The 24,606-nt window shown below is 26.4% G+C and overlaps 6 protein-coding genes across 10 annotated transcripts in view; 5 read left to right on the top strand and 1 right to left on the bottom strand.

Annotated features, from left to right (window-relative positions):
* LOC143422490 (regulator of microtubule dynamics protein 1) overlaps positions 1–18,806 on the top strand; it is a 297,728-nt gene extending 278,922 nt beyond the window's left edge. Inside the window, exons 1-6 of one of the 2 annotated variants that reach the window (XM_076893171.1) lie at positions 15,598–15,834; positions 15,974–16,153; positions 16,260–16,445; positions 16,732–16,946; positions 17,015–17,253; positions 17,913–18,806. In XM_076893171.1, the coding sequence (XP_076749286.1) occupies positions 15,978–16,153; positions 16,260–16,445; positions 16,732–16,946; positions 17,015–17,253; positions 17,913–18,176 (1,080 nt within the window). In that variant the 5' untranslated portion in view covers positions 15,598–15,834; positions 15,974–15,977 and the 3' untranslated portion in view covers positions 18,177–18,806. Of the gene's footprint in view, positions 1–15,597; positions 15,835–15,973; positions 16,154–16,259; positions 16,446–16,731; positions 16,947–17,014; positions 17,254–17,912 lie in introns of those variants that run through there. The other variant, XM_076893172.1, reaches the window with a different exon arrangement.
* Positions 1–24,606, top strand: part of LOC143433449 (uncharacterized) — a 125,723-nt gene that overhangs the window by 21,526 nt on the left and 79,591 nt on the right. The gene's annotated exons all lie outside the window — the stretch shown is intronic.
* LOC143433656 (glucose-6-phosphate isomerase-like) lies at positions 1,406–3,499 on the bottom strand. Its single transcript, XM_076911104.1, is given in 7 exon segments — positions 1,406–1,504; positions 1,623–1,862; positions 2,004–2,219; positions 2,292–2,369; positions 2,594–2,785; positions 2,898–2,991; positions 3,297–3,499. Coding segments are annotated over 6 exon segments (822 nt in total). The 5' UTR covers positions 3,428–3,499; the 3' UTR covers positions 1,406–1,504; positions 1,623–1,751.
* On the top strand, positions 4,198–6,634 carry LOC143433660 (enhancer of rudimentary homolog). Its single transcript, XM_076911110.1, has 3 exons — positions 4,198–4,363; positions 4,821–4,908; positions 6,309–6,634. The coding sequence occupies exons 1-3, from the start codon at positions 4,361–4,363 to the stop codon at positions 6,527–6,529; spliced, it is 312 nt and encodes a 103-aa protein (XP_076767225.1). The 5' UTR covers positions 4,198–4,360; the 3' UTR covers positions 6,530–6,634.
* Positions 7,918–12,539, top strand: LOC143422478 (phospholipase DDHD1). 4 transcript variants are annotated; one of them, XM_076893153.1, is made up of 11 exons: positions 7,918–8,150; positions 8,409–8,515; positions 9,264–9,578; positions 10,102–10,269; positions 10,350–10,478; positions 10,564–10,705; positions 10,793–10,899; positions 11,053–11,366; positions 11,484–11,766; positions 11,858–11,995; positions 12,065–12,539. In XM_076893153.1, the coding sequence occupies exons 2-11, from the start codon at positions 8,449–8,451 to the stop codon at positions 12,208–12,210; spliced, it is 1,809 nt and encodes a 602-aa protein (XP_076749268.1). In that variant the 5' UTR covers positions 7,918–8,150; positions 8,409–8,448; the 3' UTR covers positions 12,211–12,539. The 4 variants fall into 4 exon arrangements, with proteins under 4 accessions (XP_076749268.1, XP_076749266.1, XP_076749267.1 ...); XM_076893151.1 differs by having other exon boundaries at positions 8,257–8,515; XM_076893154.1 differs by having other exon boundaries at positions 7,919–8,150; positions 8,257–8,515; positions 11,861–11,995.
* On the top strand, positions 19,215–21,711 carry LOC143422345 (lysocardiolipin acyltransferase 1). Its single transcript, XM_076892921.1, has 5 exons — positions 19,215–19,402; positions 19,691–19,870; positions 19,959–20,166; positions 20,568–21,134; positions 21,470–21,711. The coding sequence occupies exons 2-5, from the start codon at positions 19,703–19,705 to the stop codon at positions 21,634–21,636; spliced, it is 1,110 nt and encodes a 369-aa protein (XP_076749036.1). The 5' UTR covers positions 19,215–19,402; positions 19,691–19,702; the 3' UTR covers positions 21,637–21,711.

Genomic DNA, 24,606 nt, shown 5'->3' with positions numbered 1-24,606 from the left:
CTTCCCAGAATTCCATGTTGAGTAGCATAGTATAAATGATGTCATATTGTACAGTAAATATAGGCATAGTAAATAATGCGTAGTGTTACAACAAAGTTGGGATTTGCAGAAAGTAAATATTTTTAAAATACACATATACATGGTTTTTGACCGTGTTAAAAATTTCTATTGTGTATTATTTGTACTTGACATTATAACGACAGGTTATCAATTAAGAAGGGGATATAAAGATGCCCCAATAACGGATTCTTGGTTGAAGTTGTTGCCAGAACATTTAATAGCACCTCGTATGTAAATCATCTGTAATATTTATGATTATTGAAGGTAATCAGATATTAATCGATAAACATCAATGAGAAACAAAAGTATGTATATTTTAATATCAGAAAATAAACATTTCATGCATTATAACTTAGTATATTAATACTTCAAGCATACTTGCTTCATTTGATTAAACATAAAATAAAACATCCAAGTTAATTCATTTTGGTCCAGTAAGGTAAACATTAATGGTGAAGGTACAATAGATAGTAGAGTGATTGTTATTAAAAAATGTATGTGAAAGTAACTAGATATTAAACAAACTGATATCACATACAGCATTACAACCTAAAATTATATTTCTCAATTATTGATTAAATCAAATTTTTTTTAAATTGTAGACCAAATTCAATTTCAAAATATCTGTAACAAAACTGTTGCGATATCATTGTCATGAATTGGCAGCAAATGATATCTCAATGGCTAATTTGTTACCACGGACATTAAAAATAAAATGCATCCATGCATAACTGCTGTTGCTTCACCAATTGTGAAACAAAAAGGAAACGTGGACATCAGTTGAAGAATGCCCCATATTCCAAAACTTCCAACACTTAAACCCTATGTCACAACCACCAATAATCCTGTTCTTATTTATTGATAAATAAAACAATTTAACTTGAATTTAAAAAATAGAATCTGTACATAATTAAAGTGTATTGTGTAATTAAGCAAATTGTATCATTAAATAAAATGTATTTCTTTCATATTAATTGACTTATAAAGAGACTATGAGAATGTGTTTTACAAAAATTGCATTTTTATAAATACAACTAAATATATGGAACTTAAGTAACAGATTAATTTTATTCTTTAAATATTTTAACTTTAATTGAAATATTGTTCATGTTATATTTTTTATTATTACAAATATACTGCACTTTTTCTATACATAAACTTCCATATAATCTACATACAAGTCATTAAAATAATAGCTTATAAATTGATATACCTTTATTTGCCAGAAGAAGATACAAATTTTTGTTTTCAGATATTGCAAAACATATAAAATAATTACCACTATTATAATTTATAGTTTCTCCTGCTCAACTAACATATTTTCCATTACTTTCCAAATTCCCTTGTTGAAAATAAGCAGCAAATCTATGCAAGTGCTGATCATAAGGCAACAATGTATGTATTTCAATTTTATAAAAATTGTAATACCATATATAACTGGTGCCTATAACATAATGTTCCATACAATACATTGTAACCTCAATATAGATTTATTTGTTCCCCATTTCAGATACTAAAAAGAACGTATGTATGCAATCTTAAAATAAGAATTAAATACTTACATTTTTCTCTAATGGAACACTGCAAAAATGCTGATCTATAAAGTACGCACCACTCAATAATTTTTCGAAATTTTCAAACCTAATAGACAAGTAGATTGATAAACCAATAGCTGACCATAATGAATAGCGTCATCCAACCCAATCCCAAAACCAAAACATATTTTTCTCATCAATACCAAACTCCTTTACTTTTTGATTGTTAGTAGATAATGCGACAAAATGACGCGCAACTGCTGCAGGCTACAAAAAATTTATTGTACTATACAATAAAGAACTTGTGGTTATTATTAGATTTAATTTTAAATTGGTATACACCAATTTAAGATTCCAAATTATAATCGATTGATTATAATTGAAATTCATAGCTTGTTTTCTACTCACATCTTTTAAAGCCTCTAAAAGCCATATTTTCGCAGATGTAGCATTTATAATCGTTTCTTGAGTAGTGAAGGTTTTTGATGCAATTATAAAAAGAGTTGTTTCTGGATTCAGTTTTTTCAGAGTTTCAGCTATATGAGTTCCATCGATGTTACTAACAAAATGAACTTTAGGTCTAATGTGATAGGCCTTCAATGCTTCAGTTATCATCAAGGGTCCCTATGTATAAATTTACACAGATGCAAAAGATATAATAAAATATATTTTACAAATATAATTTATATTATTTACCAAATCTGAGCCTCCAATTCCAATGTTAACATCTTCAATTGGCCCACCTGTATAACCTTTCCATTGTTTTGAAAGAACCTATACAATATAAGAGACAAGTATTGTAGGAAAATCGTTTTTAACAATTAAAATTATTATATGTAAATATAATGACAAAATAAATATTAATTCTACCTCATGATTGAATTATTTCATATGTTCTAATATAATCACCTGTTCATATGTTATAATAATAATATCTGTTCATATGTCATTGTTCTAATATAATTATCTGTTCATATATAAATAAATATTAATTATACCTCATGATTGAATTATTTCATATGTTCTAATATAGCATTCACATCTGGCATTATATCCTTATTATCAACTAATATTGGCCTATTAACTCTATTGCGCAAAGCAATATGTAAAACTGCTCTATTCTCTGTAAAATTAATCTTTTCCCCTGAGAACATAGCATCTCTTGTAGCTTCTATTTCACGTGCACGTGCCTTAAAATTAATGGAACATATTAGAATTATATAATTCTAAATAATACTAATAATATTATATATGTATAAATACTACTTAAATATGCATTTATACAATATTATACATACGTACCAATTGGAATAATAATTGCAATGCTTCATCGGTAACACGATTTTTGGAATAATCAAGTAAAATAGGTCCATCCTCAGGTGTAGGAATTTCTAGACTGTTATTAATTGAAATAAAGATAAAATTTTACTTACATAATAATTTATATAAATAGAAACTTGTCTAGAAAGCTATAATTTTATTCCAATTAAATTATTTTCTGAACAAGATATAATGTAATAACCTAATTCATGCATATATAAATGGTAACTGATTGAAAATAACAAAATATAAAGTAAAATGTGTAACACATAAGATTAAATAGAAGAAACATTTTAGTAATGATAGAATAACATTTTATTTGAACGAATAGCCTTCAGAAGGTCATCGCAATGTCATCTGTCAAGGACTGGCGAAACTCACCTAAAATTTTCAAAACGTTTCGGATTTTGTTGAAAAAGATCGTATATTTTTATTTTCGACCCACTAGCATCGTAATATTGTTGCAATTTAGCCCACGCTGACTCGGTTGTCAATTCTGATTTCGCTTTCATCGTTTGCAATTTAAGAAAATAGCGCTGGAACTTATAGAATCCAAATTCGCGCACAACATTCAACGCCTCACGAATAAGATGACGGACGTCATGTAGGAATATGTAGGACGTGACGACATTTGTAGATTTAAGCTACTTCTCAACGAAATCACCAGTTAATATCCGTCTTATGTTTTTCGTAACATTCATAAAAACGGTGATTGAAGAATCTTTTTCGAAAAAATGTTCCTACATCGTAATTACACTTTTTCGATATAAATAAACAAACATTGTTTTTAAATACAAGCATCGTTCTATAAAAATACACACACTAAATATATTAATATATCAGCTACGTAACAACAAATTTACGGTAATAAATTAAAACTGATGCAATTAGCAAACCAATATTTTTGTTAAAATGCTATTATTTTACGTTTATCGTAAACAAATTGAATCATACCTTCTCATTTAAAATTACAGATATCTCTGCAATCGATATTTTTTAAACAATAAGTTCATTGCTTATGATATAAGAAGCTAATAATAAATTTTTAAATGATCAGTCATAACTACTTAACAAGGATCCATTCGTTTTTTTTTTAATTTACAGATATATTTCATTAAAAGTTCAACATTATAATTTAAAGTTTGTATTTTTTTTTAGTTTGCTACATAGAAGCATGTGCGAGGACTATTGATCGCGCGGAACGTAAATTGAACCGTGATATACATGTATGGATAAGGAACGTCGGAACAACACATATATATCTTCCAAATATATTAAGTGCACCAAAAACCGGAGTCAAAATTTTCACATTACGTTTTCAGAGAGCTGTGCTGCAACATTTTATTACTTTAATACACTGTATTACTACAAACAAAGTAATATAGTTTACAAAGCAAGCAGAACGTCACTAATCTAGTAGATTATTCTTAATTTCTGGAGCAGAGATGGTAAACCACTTTTGTTTTGACTACTTTTGAACAATCCTTGAGAGACATTTGATATTTGTTTATTCAGAAACTATATCTAAATTTAGCACTGTAATCAAATATTTGTATTGTTCCTTGGAGTGTACACATTTTTAACTGTATGATATATATCTTTTCGAGAATTTTGAATTCTTATATTCAATATTTTTATGTTAAAACACGTATGTATATTTTAAAAGAAGTAGAAACATGTAATTGATCATTTTCTAAAATATAGCAATAATATAGAATAATGTTTTTTTGAATAAACAGCAAGGTCCTCATGTATTCATGTTTTATGCTGTTAGTATACTTACCGATACAGCCAATGAATATTTACAGGCAAACGATTATTTGGTGTATTAATCATAAGTGCATCTATGTTTTATCTGTACCTTATACATACGAAAATAACTGAAACTCTATTATCTTCTTACAGTCACATACAATATTGCTTGTTCAGCCAAGCAATAGACCTGAAACCAGAACGTATTTAGATTACAAAAGTGTTAATGGATGTATGGAAGGTAAAAATATTTTCTATTTAAATATTATACAAATTTAAAAATTTGTTAGTTGTAGTATATAACTTAGTGCAAAGTATTTAAATATTTAAAATGTTAATGGTAATTTTGTCATATGCCATAACTTGCAAAAGTGTATCAGCATCATTTAAAATGAAATAAGTTTCTTAAATCTGGGCGAAACAGTTTGAAATTTTTTCTATTGAGTTAGAAAATTTTGTTTAATGGATAGTACAACCTGCAACTAAAAATTTTGTATTGACCGATTTCAGTTTTAAAGGGGTAATATAAACTGAAAGTCATTAAAAACTTTGATTTTCATCATTTTTCGTGTTTACTTTTAATGTTTGTAGCTCATAGCAATGTTAATAATTATGAAACTGTTAATATAAATTTACTAAATTTAATTTTCTTTACCAGTTCAGATAAAAAAGTTGCAAAAAAGAACTTCCATTATTTTTTTTATTAATCCCAACCAATTGCAACAAAATTCAAGTTCATCCAATTTTTGAAAGGTTATTCTATTTTAAAAATAGTAATCATACACTTTTGCGCATCACCATAAGACTCTGTGTTTGGGAAATTGAATTTGAATATTTATTAGTACAGGCACAGCTTTTTTTATCTAAAGCCTGATGTGGATTACTGTAACCATAAATGCGTGATTGTCAAATCAATTTATCTAGTTGTATTATTTTTTCTTAGTTGGCTATACTTGTGTTAATGGTACAAAGGACAGAATAGAAATAGATATAAAACTGAACACTATCATATTTTCTGGTTTATATTAGTTTCTTCTAAAAATAATCAAAATTCTTTTGAAGAAATTGAAGAATAATAATATACAATAATTTAAAATAGAGATGAATCTGAATGCACTATCATTCCTTAAAGACTCTTTACTACTTTCACTATCTGCTGAGTCATAGGTACAAGTCCATTATACCTAGTGTATATAAGCACACACAAGATAGTGAATCAGAGAACATAAAAAAAGTTATATAATTTCCTGGAAACTGCAAGACAGAGCAGTACATTTTTACGCAAGCAAAAATTTGTGCAACATTGTTAGAAAACTGCCTTTAGTTAGCAAAATGAATATATTATTAAAACTTTTAATGCTTTAAAATTGCACAATAACACATAAAATAGTAGATTATAACTGATCGATTACATGTATATGTAACAAATATTCAAATTCAATTCTCTTAAACACATAGATTTATATGAAAAAATATGATTTTATATTTTTTAAATGCAAAATTATTTCTTTATTGGTTGTACTGTGTATGTATGTGTATATACTCACATGTATATAGGAACACAGTATACATATGTACATAACTTAAATATGGAAAAAAGATGTATATCTATATGTAAACAAAATTATCTGTTTAATATAGGTGTATGCAAGATATATGAAGAACATTTGAAGAGACAAAACCCAAACACACCAAATATAACATACGATATCAGTCAGTTGTTTGATTTTGTTGATCAACTTACAGATTTGTCATGTCTTGTCTATCAGAAATCAACAAATACGTATGCTCCATATAACAAAGATTGGATTAAAGAGAAAGTATATGTTTTAATACGCCAAGTTGCAGAACGTAGGAATTAATAAAAAAAAAAAAATATATATATATATATACTTTGATGTGTAAGATAAAGTAACTCTAAGTAAAATTCTATTATATTATTTGTAATAATAAATATATAATCTAAAGAAAAATATATTATTATATTCCTGATATGAAACACATGCATATATGCACACACATCATTTCCTTCATATTATTCTTAAATATACAATTTTTCTTATTTTATGTACATGTATTTATAACAAAATTATAATTTTCAAATTTGTGTAACAATTTTTAAAGTTAAAAATGTAAATATTAAATTAATAAAATGTACATTTCTCTAAATATTGATTAAAGTTTCAATGTAATTTAAAAAACTTAAAAAATTGAATATATTAACAACTTTGTGATCTAAAAATCAAATATTCAATATTTGACTACACAGAATACATAAATAGATAATGTAAGTGGGCTTATGTAACAACTTATACAGTCAGCATTTACTTCATTTAATATTAACTTAATTACTTAATCCCTGCAGTTGCATTTGCATGTTATAAAAAGTATAATGTGAGTATTTATGCAAAAACTACAAAGAATAATAATTAAAAATATTATAGGTTTAAAATATTGAAGAATGTGTTGTTAGTTGTAGTATTCAACATATTTTTCTCTGCCTTTTCCAATTTCTTAGAGTAACATGTTCAACATATAGATAACACTACTAATAATTAATAACAAACATGTCAAAAAAAAAAAAAAACTGCACATAAAAATAGAAAACTAATGCAGCGAAATAAAAATTGAAGTAGAAACGTAAACATATTTATCGTAAATCTATGTATATATGTGACCCATTCACTGAATATTAAGCGGCATTAATAAGTTGTTAATGAATACTTGTGCATTTATAATAAATTAGAATAAATAGATAAACTGAAAAAATTATATATATCTAGTTGTTATTGAATAGATACTTTTACAAAATTTTATTCAATTCAAATATAATCTAACATAAGTTTTAATATTAAAATAATAATAACGCGAAGGACAAAATATGGCGATAATTTGTTCGTTACGATATGAATAATAAATTAATCAATTGCATTCAAACATTTTTGATTAATTATCTTGCGTATACATGTATATGCATATACAATAATAAGATTTGCCCGAAACTTGAATTATCAGTTATATATACTCAAATAAAAGTAATTTTTTTTTACATAAAAAAATGTATCATTGCATGTTCCCTATAAATTATTTTTGTACGATTTATGTACGTTTTAATAATAGCGCCTTACGCGTTTAAATCATCATCGATATGTGCGCTTATGCGTATCTACATACCTATATACCTATGTATATGTATATATATATATATACATATAGATAGATAGATATGTGTATATATACTGTTGCATATATAGAAATATAAAAGTATCTAATATCGTATACTGTTTTACGCATTGCGTTTGTGCATGAACAATCTGTTATTAAATATACCAGTTCTGCCTAGATACGGGAATAAAAATTATAAGTTATGTAAGATAACGAGGGGTGAACGAGACTGTTTGTTGAAGGAAGGTTTTTAGATAACGTTCAACTGCTACACGAGACGATTGTCAGTCCGTCAATCAGCTCTCAACGTTACATTCGGTTAGTGAACGTGACTGTTTCGTGTTTTAACTAACATCTGCTTCATCATAAATTGACAATCTTCATAAACACAGCCGAGAAATTCGTAATGTTTTCCCGTTGACAGATGAATGCTGTGTTAATAATTCAATTTTCATCAGTGACAAATGTACAATAGCAGTTAACATTAATTTCGAAGAGGATCGTCATATCTCGTATACGCTAGGTGTTACTAAGCATTTACATGACATAAAATACTGTGCGTTCATACGATCGCAGGATTTTAAAAGCGTTCTGTAATAATTACATTACTGAGAGGATGTCTGACAGCAAGCCTGAAGTTGAACCTTTCAGCGAAACATCCCTGGAATTTCAAAGTTGCGAAGGTAAATTTATTAATATTCTTTCTGGTTAAATCAAATGAAATATTAAATGTTATTTAGTACATAAATTTGGAAAATAAAAATAATCTATTATCGAAAATACCTTTCGTCGGAATGTAAAGCAATCTGTACGCTTAAAATACTTGCAGTACGTATCTATGCATATACATTCAGTCGATATGTAGTAGATTCTATGAAAATTGCGCAAAGTTGCTGCAAATAAAATATTTATGACGCTTGGTTATAATTTAATACCTACTAATGGAACGTTCGTCTTTATGCTGCACGTGTCTATTTAGACGCTTGTACATGAATTTCAATATATATATATATATTTTTTTTTTAACTTTATATGAATTAATTATTTACATATTTTTATACTGATACAATTAATATCCTCGTAATTAATTTACAGAATTTATAAGCAGTAAATGTTCAAACATCATATTTTATTAAACTGGTTGAAATATTAAAAACTTTTAGTTATATGTAGTAAAAATTATTTTAGTAGTAATAAATGATAGTAATTTCATGCTTCTCGTCATTAACAATTGCATGCTTTAAAATTTGTTTAGATTTTGTACATATATATTAGAAAGAAATTATTTATGTGTCTTGACTAAAATTACAAAACCATGAAATTTAATACCAATGTAAATAATGTAAGTTTGATATGTGTGAATGTACAACTGAAAGATTATAAACGTTTATTTTTTTATTTTATAATGATTGAAAATTTCAATGTTTAAAGGGATTACGGAACCAACTGTAGAATCAAATTTAAAAGAAGAGACACAAAGTGTAGCAAATCAATTAGCATATGCAGAACCTTTAACTGCAGAACAAATACGATGGTTTTATAGAGATGGTGTAGATAAAAGATGGGTGGAATTCTGTGGATACGATAGTTTAAGAATTGAAAATGCATGGCAAAATCATCAAGATTTACTTAGTACAAATGATAACAAATCATGTACTCTACCTCCAACTGAAAAAATTGTAGTTAAAGGAGGAATGTACGATGTGGACTTAGATAAAATGAAATGTGTTTCTATATATTGCTCAGGTACATAGCTTGTTCATTTTCAATATTTAATGTTTAAATGTAATTTAAGATAAAAGGGGCATGTGAATCTTTAAATTAGTATAAGTTGTACATTATCATTCATATCTTTTTTGTATTCTTTTTATTTATATTTTTATGTTATTTTGCAACATCTTAGAAAATTTCTTTAAAATGCACATAATTCTTGTATTTAATTTAAGTGGAAATTTTACTTGTTTTAAACAGTGTATTATTATACCTGATATGAAAGGATAGATTTGCCCTTCAGTTTATTGTAGTCAATTCCATTTAACCATGATTAATGTAATCAGAGCACCATTTATTAAGTGTTACATCTATTACCAATAGTCTTCTTATATTTGATATAGAGGAAATTTTATATACAATAATATAATGTTTTATACATTTGTTTTTTATTTTTTAATTTCTGAATTAAAAATATTCATAATTTGTTAAATGTTTTATTTATACTAAATAACTAAATATCTTCTAATATAGTTATTAATTTTTGTTTTATTTAAAGGTGAAGAATGGGAAATTATGAGAGGTACTTGGTATTATGATGGTAGTTGGATACCTTTAGAGACAGAGCAGTCCAAAGTAATAGAAGAAGTTCATCTTAATCTTTTCCAAAAACAATCTACTGGCCAATGTGCTTCTACTTGTGATATACCTTCTCATTCTTACAAAAGTACAAATTTCAATTTAATTTTATCTGATACTTAGAATACTTTCACATGATATAATAAGGAATAAATTTCATTATTCCAGTATTACACACGGAACACTTCCCAGAATTCCATGTTGATTGGCATAGTATAAATGATGTTGTATTGTACAGTGAATATAGGCATAGTAAATTAATGCGTAGTGTTACATCAAAGTTGGGATTTGCAAAAAGTAAATATTTTAAAAATACACATATACATGGCTTTTGTCAGTGTTAAAAATTTCTATTGTGTATTATTTGTAATTGACATTGTAGCAACAGGCTATCAATTAAGAAGGGGATATAAAGATGCCGCAATAATGGAAGATAAACCTCATGATATTGATCATATAATATTTGTAGTTCATGGAATTGGTCAGAAAAGGGACACTGGAAAAATTATTCGTAATACAACATTGTATGCAAAAAACATAATTAGTATAAATGTATTGGTAACATAGTGTGAAATTTAGAAAACATTAATATGTATTTAATCTTTAAACAGGTTTAGAGATTGTGTAGATTGGTTAAAACAAAAATATTTTCCTAATTCCAACTATAGAGTAGAATTTTTTCCTGTTGAATGGCGATCGTCTTTAAAGCTTGATGGAGGTAAAAAAGTATTTTTTAATATAGTATGTAATTTACATTTATTTTACATTTATTTTATTCATTTTTAATTTTTCAATAATCTTGTTTTTAGCATGTAATTTAGTCATATGTGTTTGAAGTTCCCATTTTACGACTTATAAAAACTCTTTATAGGCATAGTAGAAGCTATTACACCTTTTAGTGTAGTAAGCATACGACATTTATTAAACACATCAGCAATGGATATCCTCTATTATACAAGTCCTCTTTATGGAGGAGAAGTAAGAGCTGGCTTACAAAAAGAATTAAATAGATTATACCTTATGTTTGCCAGCCGTCATCCAGGTTGGAAAGGAAAAGTTTCAATTTTAGCACACTCTTTGGGATGCGTAATTGTTTACGATATTGTCACAGGCTGGATGGGTCTAGATACAAGACCTCCATCACCTGAAACACGGGAAGTTCTAAAGCAACGATTACAATTCTCAGTGAGTATTATTAGTTAGTATATATTATATCAGATAATAATGAGGTATCTACGATAAAAGTAATTTGACATAGCAGAATATTAAAAGCTTTTAGATTAAATATTTTCATTATTCCAGATTGAAAATTTATTTTGTTTGGGTTCTCCATTATCAGTATTTCTTGCGTTGCGTACACCTCCATCCAACAAAACAGATGTGATGCCTCAAAGTTTATGCAAAAGATTTTATAATATATTTCACTGGTCTGACCCTGTAGCTTATAGAATGGAACCACTTCTAGAAAGAGAATATAGTAAAATTGAACCTGTTCTTATTCCGCCATATGGAGGAGTTGATGGTCAACAAACAGAACAATTACCTCCAACAATAAGTAACACTGAGCAAACTTTTCCACCCGCAGGTATGTTAATTAATATGTTTATTAGTTTTCAGAATGATATCATTTGTTAAAAGTCTTACTACTTATATATAATTTAAAATATATTTGTTAGCAGATAACGATGAAAGAGATGAGAATTCAGTAGATATATCTAATCGAACTTCAGACAAAGGGTGGAGTCTTTGGGGTTTAGTTCGTGCTGGATGGAATGTTAAGGAGGGTGTTCCTACAGCTCTCCAACCAGGTCAAGGTAAATATATTATTTAATTATACAAAAAATTATACAACAAAAATTATGACTTAATATTTCTTTTATCAGAGTTAACACAACGATTGGATTATGTACTTCGAGCAAGTTTAGGAAGAAATTATTTGTACACATTAGCAGCGCATACAACATATTGGAGTAATTATGATGTAGCTTACTTTGTGCTAACAAGGCTTTTTCCAACATTAGAAACGTGATGTTGGTTTGTATATTTAGAACGGAATTCAATTAGATTATATTAAAATTTACTAGTCCATTGTAGGCCTTTGAAATTTAATATTACAAGTAGGCCTACTACCAAAACAATCTGTGATAATGAAAAAACGATACAATAATATTAGAGATTTTATGTAATCGTTTTATATCGGTCGCATAATTTAAGATTAATACGGTCGAGTTTCACAATTAAACAAATTTGAGATACAATTTTACATATTCTGAGATATTACCTGTCCATACACTGTTATGATTACTTAAACGATTGTTTAAATAATTTTACCTTTACTTATTATCATTTATTATTATATGTTTTATGCCATAAAAGAAATTAATTTTGTAATCTATGTTAAACGTAAAAATATAGTTTATGTAGAATATTTATTTAAATTAGTACCTATAATTATCATATACCAGCAAATTTAAAAATCTGTGTTATATTAGATATCTTAAATCATTGGAAGGCTGTTGTTTATATTTATTTTTTTATTTAAACAAGTAATATTACAATAAAAGATAATATCATAATTGTGCTTGTAGCAATGCTGAAGAAATTGTTAATCACAATAATAATATTCTAAGATAAAAAAAATCCATATTATAGTGAAAATTTGGGAAAAGCCTTTTTACATTAAATATAGCGCAAATTTTTGCTGCTTTAAAAAGTATTAAATTGTATACTAATTGACAGACTTTATTGCGCGCGCGTGCATGTGTGTCTGGCTGTATGTGTGTGTGTATGTATGTGTGCATACTTAAAGAGAGGGAAAGAAAATTTATTTATTAAAAAATTAGTTACTTTATCTACAGTTAAAAATTAATCTTAAAAATCGCTAAATTTGTTTCTTTCGTATAGCTATTTTTTTTTATTGTAAAACGTGAAACTCGTTTCATATACTGAAAGTTTACTTAAAATAAGATGAATATTACTTTAATGAGAGAATTTTATAGAGAGAAACAAAATGATATCTATATTTGTTTGAAGCTGTTATATTTGTTGCTTCTAATAGAAAAGAATAATGATTATTATTGAGGCTTCTGGGTATAAGGTATATTGTATTAAGAAAATGTTTCAGCTTTTCGCCAGTACTATAGATTATAGTTGACTAAAGTTCAAATGACATTATCAATGTGTCATTTCTACTCTGACAAAATAAAATGCAATATTTACGAATTGTTAGAACATTTTTGCAGAATGACCGGCTTTACTCATGAAGGCCTCAAATATCTGATAATGATTATATTTCAATATTTATGGTTAAGTTTTCCACAAAACTAACAAACAATTTTTCATAATATATCATAAAAATTATGATATTTTAATGCTGATTAAAATGTACTTTGATAATGTTACTGTTATATTTTTATTTATAATTTTGTTAGATTTTTGCATAACTAGTCATAAGTAATATAATTTTATTTTTACACTTTATTTTAGGGTAAGGAATATTCGTAAAGTTTCTAGTTTATGTATCTATATACACACATTCAAAAATTTTAAGTGAAATGCTAATGACATGCATTGTTAAACATTTTTCTTAGGTGCTAAAAAGTTCTATATTATATGCATTATATTTAAAGTCTTAAAAATTATTTTACCAATGTATGTATTTACACTCCTTATTGGCATACATTTCAGTAACACAATAATCATGAAAACTGTTAAATAATGTTTACATATTATCATATGTAAATGTGTTCACATTATAATTACGAAGTTATTTGTTTTAGAGGATTTCATAAGGGTGCACTTTTAGTAAATATTAACAATGAATTCTGAAGGAGCTTTGTCTACAACACACAATTTGGTAGCATGACAATAATGTTAAACAATTCCAAAGATTAATATCATATCAAGTTTTTAGAAGTAATACACATAATAGGCGTGTAGGAAAATGCCTGCAAATTAATAGTAGAGTATTATACTCTATTCTATTCTATTATATTCAAATTATAGTATTAGTATTAAAAAATATACATTCTTATATTTACAATATCTTAAATTTAATATTTAAAGTGTATACTTTTAATAATAGCGTCAAATATTTAGATGTATGTATATAATGCCAAAGTTAGTACAATATATAATTGAAATTTATTTAATTTTATGCATTGGAAGTATACAGAAAAATATGACAGATGACCTTATACATTAATAAACATATATTTTCTTTTAGAATGATAAATATACTTTATTTATTCCTACATGCCTAAATTCTCATTTTTGTAACTATAATTATTCATTTATCATTAATTCAAAACTAATATACTTTATTCGTGATTATTTCAGTTCTATATAAAAATTATGTATAATTAAATTTATGCGACCCCTTTAATTTGTTCAGATATTTAGTATGGAAATAATTAAATATAGGATTTTAAATTAAAATTTATTAAAGGAAATTAAAATTACATTTAATTATTTAACAATTTACAATTATCTACCTGCAAGATAATCTGTATTCTTACAAAAATAGTTTATAGGTTATGTGTTACCTATTTAGAGATTGCAAAATAATTAGGAATGATATGCAATTTCCCAGCATTGTTTTTTTAAGAGAACTTGCATATTTTGCACGTATAATTATTGATAACCTTAAACATAACCGTTTCTTTTCTATAACTTCATGTATTCTGAACAATTATTTGAATAAAAATACATATATATATATATGTATATATTACCATAATTTTAATATCTTTTTTTATTTTAATATGACATTTATAATTTGAAATCGACATTGATTACATTATAACTTTTAAAGCTTGTAAACAGATATCTATAATTCGTATTTAAAGTAACATGTCAAAAGTTAAAATTGCTTTGCGATATTATATCACAAGTATACTAACTTTTTTATTTGTATTTTTTAATTGTGCATTGTATATATGTATACAATATACATTTATATTAAAAGTATATTCAATTTATAATCATCAATATATCCAAATTGTAAATGAAATAATTAAAATAGATTTTATTTTTTAAATTTGTTTGTGCGCGCGTGTTTATATAACATAAATTGACTCATGAATCAATTAAATTTACTTTGAATCACACGTGTAAAAATTCAAAACTTATATGCACGTTCTACACGTGCAGTTAGAAATGACCTGTAGACGTGCATGTGCACAGTGATACATATATTGTACCTACAGGCAAATGCATAGGTATATGCAGGAACGTAGTAATCACGATCACGTATGTTTGTTCTTACGACCTGTGATTTAAGGGAAAACCATTTTGTACTTTGGACCTGTTAACTGTATAGCGTTATATCATTGACAAACACAGTTAAATATTAAAATTCAATGAATAAATAGTAATGAATGCTATATTATCTCTTTACCGAACTTTGTCTTAATTGCCGGTATATGTATAGTCGTTTGTGATGTGCAATTAACATGTTATAATGAAAGCAAAAAGTTGTTTAATGTTGGTGAATATATAAATATAAATTTCTCTTTTACTAAAATGGTAAAATGTTTGACTTTAGACGTAATTACTACGTTATTACCGAATGATAAGTGTGACTGATTTCTGCAACCTTGTGTATGGACATACAGAAAGAGTTTATGTAACAAAACCGACATAGAAAGTAAAGGTATTCCATTTTCTATATTAATTATAACATCTGCAGCTTATTCCGATATACGTGAATATATATTTATGTACATTACTTACCTTATAGGTTACAATCATAGATCTTGTTCATACATTGACTGTATATGTTACATTTGTAGCACAATGCATAACAATTTAATAGCTGCCGCCATCGGTGTAACCGTTGGTGTTATAAGCGCGGCTAGCATTTTTATTTATCGCAAAATATTGGCTAATCAACAGTACAGTACAACAATTTCAGAGTTAGATGCCGCCAATAAAAGAATCGATGAATTACAGTCAGAGTTAGAAGCTTTAAGGTAATGATATTATTTCGAACCATAATATGTATACATAATTGTTTGTATTTATGTATTATACTAAAAGTTTATTAATATAGCCACTTTGCTTTTTGTTTTATTTAAGGTTGCAACTAAGACAACAAAAAAAGAAAAGAAAAGTTTCACGCAAATTTAATTCTAACGATAGTACCTATACTTTAACAGATAATGAGACAGACCTCGATGTTTTTTCAACGGATACAGAAATTGGAGATGACGAGTTTTATGATTGCTCGGATGGTGACAGCGTTGTTAGTGACAATGAGATAAGGTTGGTATAATAATGTAGTTTCACGTGATATAAGTATATTAACTTTATATAAAAAGACACGTACGAGGATTTATACTTTATTCTAGTAAAAATGCAAATCTACTTCCTGAAGAGACAAGAATACATTAGACTATTTCTGCATTAAAAATATTACAATTACACTATTTAATTCATGATTTAAGCATGATAATTTATACTAATTTGGAAAGTTAGAGTTTGATCATTTTGGCAAGTAAAGCTACTTTTAAAAATATAAAAGGAAGAGATTACATGTTCAGTAATATAGGACCTCAGGAGAATTGAACCAGCTGGATTTAATACTTAAGGAGATTGATGAAGAACTAGATGGTCAGGGTGATATCAAGACTTATGTTAAACTGCAAACACTGGTAAAATCCCACCCAGACAATGTAGAGGTAGTATGGAGATTTGCAAGAGCTAGTTATAATCATGCGGAGAGACAAACTGATAAGAATATTAAGAGAACGATAATACTTGAAGGTATTTTCTAACAAGATCGTTTCTACCTTTGCATAATATATAACAAAAATAAATGATGTTTTTAACAGGAATTGAACGATGTGAAAGAATTATCGAAAATCGAAATCCTAATCTATTTAAATGGTACGCTATTCTGCTAGGATTAAATGGAGATTATTTATCAACAGCAGACAAAATAAAGAATGGCGTTGTTTTTAAGGATTATGTAGTAATGGCTTTAGAAATGCGGCCAGATGACTTTGAATTACATTACCTTCTAGGAAGATTTAAATTCGAAATAGCTAATTTAAGTTGGATCGAGAAAAAGGTTCGATTTTCAATTCAATGTATTAAATTTAACTGTAGAGAAATGGAATGTTGAATCGTTACATACAAAAGATTAAGGGGGTGGCTCATAGGGACTATCTAAGTGTCCCATATTTTCGATTTGAAAATGTTCTTTAAAAACTAGTATATTTTTAGAAGTATTGTGCCCGAGAGATTATATGTTAAATGACAATATTTCTGATAGCCATATATTATAATTTTTTTACTATTATACTTTTAGCATATAACGTTTGAAAGCAGCATTCTTTTAGTAAAATATTTCTTCCTTTCCATTGTAGCTACTAATTATGAATATTCCAGAGATGCTGAATAATAATTATTATGCTGAATAATAATATTAATTATTTTTTCATTTTAATAAGATATTTAAAAAAAGCTTTATAACAAGTATTATAAAGTTAGAAATTTAGTTAGTAGACTAGTAGGAGAGTCGTCGATCGGATTTGGATAACTTAATTGGTTACAGTAGTCGCCTAATAAGCGAAAAATTCGAATTCCTATATTTTCTTGGCATGAAAAATATATTTAGGAAGTAGACGTCCTTTATCCCCCTTGATTTTTATAAGGTTAATAAGATTATTAACATTATTTTTCTGAAATTTTGAAATATTATATTCATAATTTTGTAATTTCTTATAGGTAGCAGCAACATTATTTGCTGAAATTCCAAATGCTTCACACGAAGAAGCAATCAGTTGTTTTGAAACGGCAATAAAATTTGGAGATAAAAATCCGTATGCTCAATTGTATATTAGCAAGTGTCACATTGCGCTAAAGGATTACTCACGTGCAGTTGATTCGTTAAAACAAATTTTAGATAAACCAATATTAACGGCCGATGATGAAAATGTGCACAAAGAAGCGAATGAACTTTTGAATAAATACTCAGGATATCATTCATAGCGAATTATTATGTATTTGTATATTCGAATCGTATTTATGCTATTTCCATGTATCTATAAATATAGATAAAAACAATTATCTCTTTTAGAGCTTAAACATTAGTATCAAATCTTTATAACAAATTATTATATGAATCAGGTACTAACAAATTTATAAAACATTTTAACTATAGTTGCAGTGGAGGGTATTGTATATTTTTTACTTTAATTTAAATTCCACAAATAGATATTATTTGTAAAGATCTGCATAAGAAGATGCACATTACTGGTGCGGTAATTTTTACAAGTTATTAGAAATATGTATTCTCTTGGTTTGTGCAATTTAGTAAATAATATTTTATACCTACGTACATCTATATGGGAGGCGGTACATATGTTGAGAATTTAATTATTTAAAAAAAAAATTTATTAAATTTATTATTAAAAAAATGATATATTGATTGTACACACACACACACACACACATACACACGCGTGCGCGCCTAAGTAAAACTTGATATAGAAAATAATATAAATACACTTTTGTATAATTAAATTGCAATGTCTTGTAAAAATGTTCACTTCAAATGTTTCGTTTCCCGAAATTTATCATTCCAATGAAAACATCCTTCCTTTAATGTATATACATGTAATATCTGGTATTATAATGAACATGAATTGTTACTGTTACATTGTATTTGTACAACTATGTGACAAAAAAAAACATTTTACTTTGGTAAAATTACGTAAAAAATAAACAATAATAATGTTTAAAAAATTGATTGTAATTATATTTCTATTTATTTTAATTGATATAATTAGTAATATTTGATAATATATATATAATTAGGTAAAAGAATAAATACAATTAAGTTTATTAACACAAACTACACAACTTCAAAAGAGTAGTAAAAATAAAATTTAAATTTTGCAATAAAATATATTGATACGCCCAAAATTATTTTTTATATCTAATTTTTTATTATAAAATTTGCAAGAAATAACGACTAAAAGTTTATCTTTGCTAGACAATTATGAACTTTTCTCTTGTTTTAACAGATCAATAATGGTCCAACACAGCATCCCAGAACTTAGTGGACATTGGGTGGAGAATGGGGTGAAAGGGGTGAAGCAGAGGGAAGCCCCTCTAGTAAGATAGAAGGGAAGCCAGAGAATACATTTCAGAAAGAGGTAGTTAACATTGAAAGCTTGGAAAAAGTAGTTCGTTCAAAACATACACATGACAAAGTAAGTTTCACTAATTTTAATTTATATCAAGTGTTTTTACTTCCTATTTATTTTAGTTTATATTATTATTTGCAAATGTAAATTCAAATGTTTCTTTATGAATTAGAAAAAAATTATGAAACTTTAATAGAGAATAAGTAATTTTCTAAAGCATGCACACAGAAAAAATTTTAATTTCAGTAAAATATTAACAATGTACTTTCTATAATAAGTAATATGTATTTATGTGTGTACAATGTTTACATATATATTACAACTATTATTATATATTTTTTTTCAATTTTTAAGACATAATTTGTGATGCGTGGACTTCTACGTGGTACTTTATACTGTGCACTATGGTATGGCAGTGTAGTGGCTGGTTTTCTATTTATCGCTTGTCCTATGTTACCATTATTACTCTTTAGCCCACCAAAGTTTCGAAAATGCGGTGATCTTTTACTTTCTTGTTGGGAGCTTTATTCCACTGTAAGTAAAATAAGCATTTTCTATTTTTTTAATTTGCAGTTATTTTCTATAATATAAGAATAAACTAATAATTCCTTACATATTTTAGGCACTTTTAAAAGTATTTGGCGTAAAAATTGTTGTATCGGGAGATCATATATCTCCAAATGAATCTGCTATTCTTGTAATGAACCACAGAACACGCGTAGACTGGAATTTTTTATGGGCTGCAATGTATCAAGCATGTTTGCCTAGTGTAGCAACTCATAGATTAAAGTTTATTTTAAAAGATCCTATACGACATATTCCAGGACCAGGTAATATAATAATTTATTATAAACATGAAATGCTTTAATTCTGTATATCATATGTAAATTTAAATAGTATTTTTGGTTCTCTCTCTGTTTTCAAGAAATCAATTTAGTATTATTTTTCATTTTGTCATAGATGATACATAAAATATCTGAGTTAAAATTTCGATCAGCAGCATAAATATTAAAAAGAAAATATGATTATTATAATTACTTTCAAATTGTTAACAACATGTCTGAAAATACTTAAGAAAATACTTATACTAGTATCATAAATTAACACATTTTTAAATTTCTTGTCAAAATAGAAAAATTTTTGCATTTTTCATTTCTTTCTTTTTTTTTAATGAGAGGTCAGTGATTTCGTGAAATAACTTCTGGTATTGTAAAGTATCGTTATACAACAGGGTGGATAATGCAAATGAATGGTTTCCTTTATATAACTCGGCGTTGGGAAGAAGATCAAAGCCGATTATCACGAACTTTGGATTATCTAGTGGCCCTTGATAGGCGTTCTCAGTTACTCATATTTCCTGAAGGTACTGATCTGACAAAAAGTAGCAGGGAAAAATCAAACAAGTATGCCTTGCAGCACGTATTACCGCAATATTCATTTACTCTTCATCCAAAGACAACAGGATTCAGTTATTTAGTTCGACATCTACAACAAGCAAGTTATCTTGATGCTGTTTACGATTTAACAATTGCATATCCCGATTATATTCCGCAATCTGAATTAGATTTGATAAAAGGAAGACTACCAGATGAAATACACTTTCATATTAAGCGAATACCATCGTCGGATATGCCTACGTATGATTTAGAATTAAGACGATGGTTGGAAGAGAAATGGTTTAATAAAGAACAGGTCTTAAAGCAATTTTATGAAGAGAAAACTTTTGCTGCAGAAGTTTGGCCATTAACAAGACTGCGTCCTTTATATATTGCGTTTGTCTTTTGGACCATTTTAACAGGTAAAAATTTTATTCAAAAATGTTAGGTTTTCATCATTTGAATTTAAGTAGTATTATCCAAAAAATTCCTAACTATTACTGTAATGTCATATACATAGTGTAAGTATCTATGTACAATATCAGTGTACAATTTATCAATTGTTTATGTTAGTATAATATTCAATAATTTCTAAAGGAGTTGCAATATTAGCAAAATATCGAAATATAATTACTAGTTTGCACATATCTAAAAAGAATTTAACTTGTATCTAAGAATGTCAAATAGTTGCAACTTTATTTCACTTATTCTTTTCATTTCTTTTTATATTTTGATTAAAAATATCTTTTCTCTTCAGGTGTTGCAGTACTTTTACTTATTATTTCACCAGCATTCCAATTATGGACACTGATACATTCAGCATTCTTTGTTGCATTATCATTTTTTAGCACTGGTTTTAATCAACTCGAAATGGGATGGTATTGGCGTTGGAAAACATATTTTTATGCAAAAAAGTGTGATTAGTATGGTTTAAAACTATGTTGTCTAATGCAATTAAATTGTAGTATTTAATTATGTTATTTAGCTGTTTTTACAACATTTACAACATATATATATATATACTTTAAACTCGTAAGAATATCTGCTCATTTATGAATTTAAAGTATATTAAAATTGATCTAGTTTTTTAAAATTAGTAAAAATTCTTTTCTTTTTAAATTCACACTATATGTTTTTAAGTGATATACATATACATATATAACAGAGTACTATTTGAATTAGTACACATACTATATATGGGAACATTTACTTTATAAATATTATATAAATCTGGCATAAAATTGATTTAAATAAGTCGACTTGAAGCAAGCTTTTGAATACTGACTGATAACACACATTGTGTAATAAACATGGTATTAGTTTACAAATTAGAGATCAAAGATATTACTATAATGTACAAAATTAGAAAAATGATGGAACTATGAAAGTTATATTAAATTTACTTTAATGTTATAAAAAAATTGATCCTCCACATATATTGATTACTTAATTCAATGTTAAATAAATATTTACACACAGTATAGAATTCAATTTATAGAAGGAAATAATATAATATAATTATGTTGTCATTTACGTTTTATTACATGATTTTCCATAGTACGATATATTATTAAAATTTTACATATTATTATATAAATGTATACTTATTTATATTTCAATGCATCTTGTAAACTAAGGAGGGTCAAAATCAACAAATTTTGAAGAATGACAAGTTTAAGAAAAATATTTTGCTAACTGAAATATTTAGAAAGTAATATTCTTCTCTTACATTGAGTATTGATGTTCATACATATAATACAGTTTTAAATTACAGAAATATTTTTTCAGAATGGATATACATGTCCAAATATATAACAATATTTTATTTTTGCTACTGGACATTTAAGAAAAGAAGTATTTCTATGTTATTCATCCATCTTACCAAATCTTTTGAGTGTAAATAATTTAAAATTGGATATAATCATAAGAGATTAATATATTAATCTGAATGTATACATTTAATGCAGAACCGACTGAAATAACAGGTATACATTCCTTTGCAAAATACAAAAACAACTGCTATAATGTATACAATATTGGAAATCACATGTGATTTGTATTTGTACTTGCATTTTTAATGTTTGTAAAACTCTTGCTACAGGCGTATGCATCTGCTTGTGGATGCAATGAAAGTGTTAGCAAAATTTTCAAATGTATTTTCTTTTAAGTAATGCTTATAAAATGTTTCGAAATGTATATAGCAATTGGTACAAATTCAGGTATTTATTTGCAATTAACAGATTACATATTAAATATACGTAAAGAAAAAATTATTACACTCCTCCAAGTGTTAATAATTATGATCCATTTTGATAAAAATTTTTCTGCAACTTAAATACAAGCAATATGTATAAAGTTCATGCATGAAAGATGTATAAAATGTATAAATTACTTTATAAATATTATATGTTATATCATTAGAAATCGTAAATGTAGTATTGATTTTAGCGGAACTAATTTGATGTTAGAAAGAAATACTAATAAATTAAGTATAGTTCTGTTATAGCTATATACAAGATAGACCAGCTAAGTGGAATCACTTAAATATTTGTCTTATTTATTGTTGTGTATGAAAAAACTTTTCAGGACAAACAGTGATATTATTTCAAAAAACACATCTAACAGCAAAGAACACTATTTTTTAATACCATTATGTGTACTCTGAAAAACAAATTTGTTGATCTTAATCATACTATTCTCATGATTTAATGTCGGGATATACAAATAAAAATTTTAGGAAAATGCCCGACAAGAATATTGAAAAATGAATACGGAAATTTGTTATGTTATGATATGTAAATACTACAACTCTAGTTTAAGAAGTTTTTTCATATACCCATAAATAATGAAGATATTAAAGGCAAGTATTTCCATTTAAACATCTCACCTTGTATATTATATACGTATATGTATACAGTATATATATTTTTAAAAATTATATACGCAAGTTGTCGCTGTTCGTGTAATAATAATTCGTTTATTGAATGTATCTTATATTGTAACAAATTTCGAGATAATAATTTTTTTTATTCATAGTCTGTGTGATATAATCATAAAAAGATGGTATAATACAAATGATGTATAATTTTTAAAAGTACGTGTAGTTTCGCAATAATTAATGAATTTCAAACTAAATTGAAGCCGTTAAGTGTTATAATTTTACAAAAATGTTTGATCTAATTGTAAATCTAGAACGGTACAATCAGTATTATATTTATATAATGTAATAGATATCTATATTTCAATTTAAGCAATGCTAGTATAATTGTTTCTTTTAACTCGAGAAAACTACAATTGAATTCAACCTAGCTAACAATGGACACAGTGCCTCATTATCTTATATTTTCAAGTACAAATGTGCATACACGTCGTAATGAAGTTACTGGTATGAAGGAAATTACAAAAGTTCTATTAAATCTAAAATCAATCCAAAGTAAAGTACGAGACAGTTATGCACTTTAAATTTCTCAAGAATAATCATTTGAACGTATATATATATATATTTAAACATTTTAGAATGTAAACTTTTATTCTCTATACTGAGTAAATTAATGTTAAAAAAGCAATCTTAGACAAACTTCATTCTTACGGTAAGCTGGGAATATAATAAATGTAAATGTACGAATGAAATCTGTAGATTGTAAATTTGAAGTATTTGATTTCATAATACTGGTTGAAACTCTATTTTTCTATAGCTATAGAAATGTTATAATATAAGTAAAAGTGAATTCATGTGCCAAAGAAATATATGTGTATATATTAGTGTTTTATGAATGTTGTTAAGAACAGAAATAGAAATGTATAGGAATTGCAAAAGCTTGTCTGTTCAAGATATTTTCATTTATTTCAACCGTTGCATATTTTACATCGATTATAAAACATTTACATAAATCA

This window comes from Xylocopa sonorina, chromosome 3 (assembly GCF_050948175.1).
Source record: "Xylocopa sonorina isolate GNS202 chromosome 3, iyXylSono1_principal, whole genome shotgun sequence".
Taxonomy (NCBI): Eukaryota; Metazoa; Arthropoda; class Insecta; order Hymenoptera; family Apidae; genus Xylocopa; species Xylocopa sonorina.
Note: the sequence above shows the minus strand (reverse complement) of the source record. Positions and strands in the feature narration are given on the sequence as shown.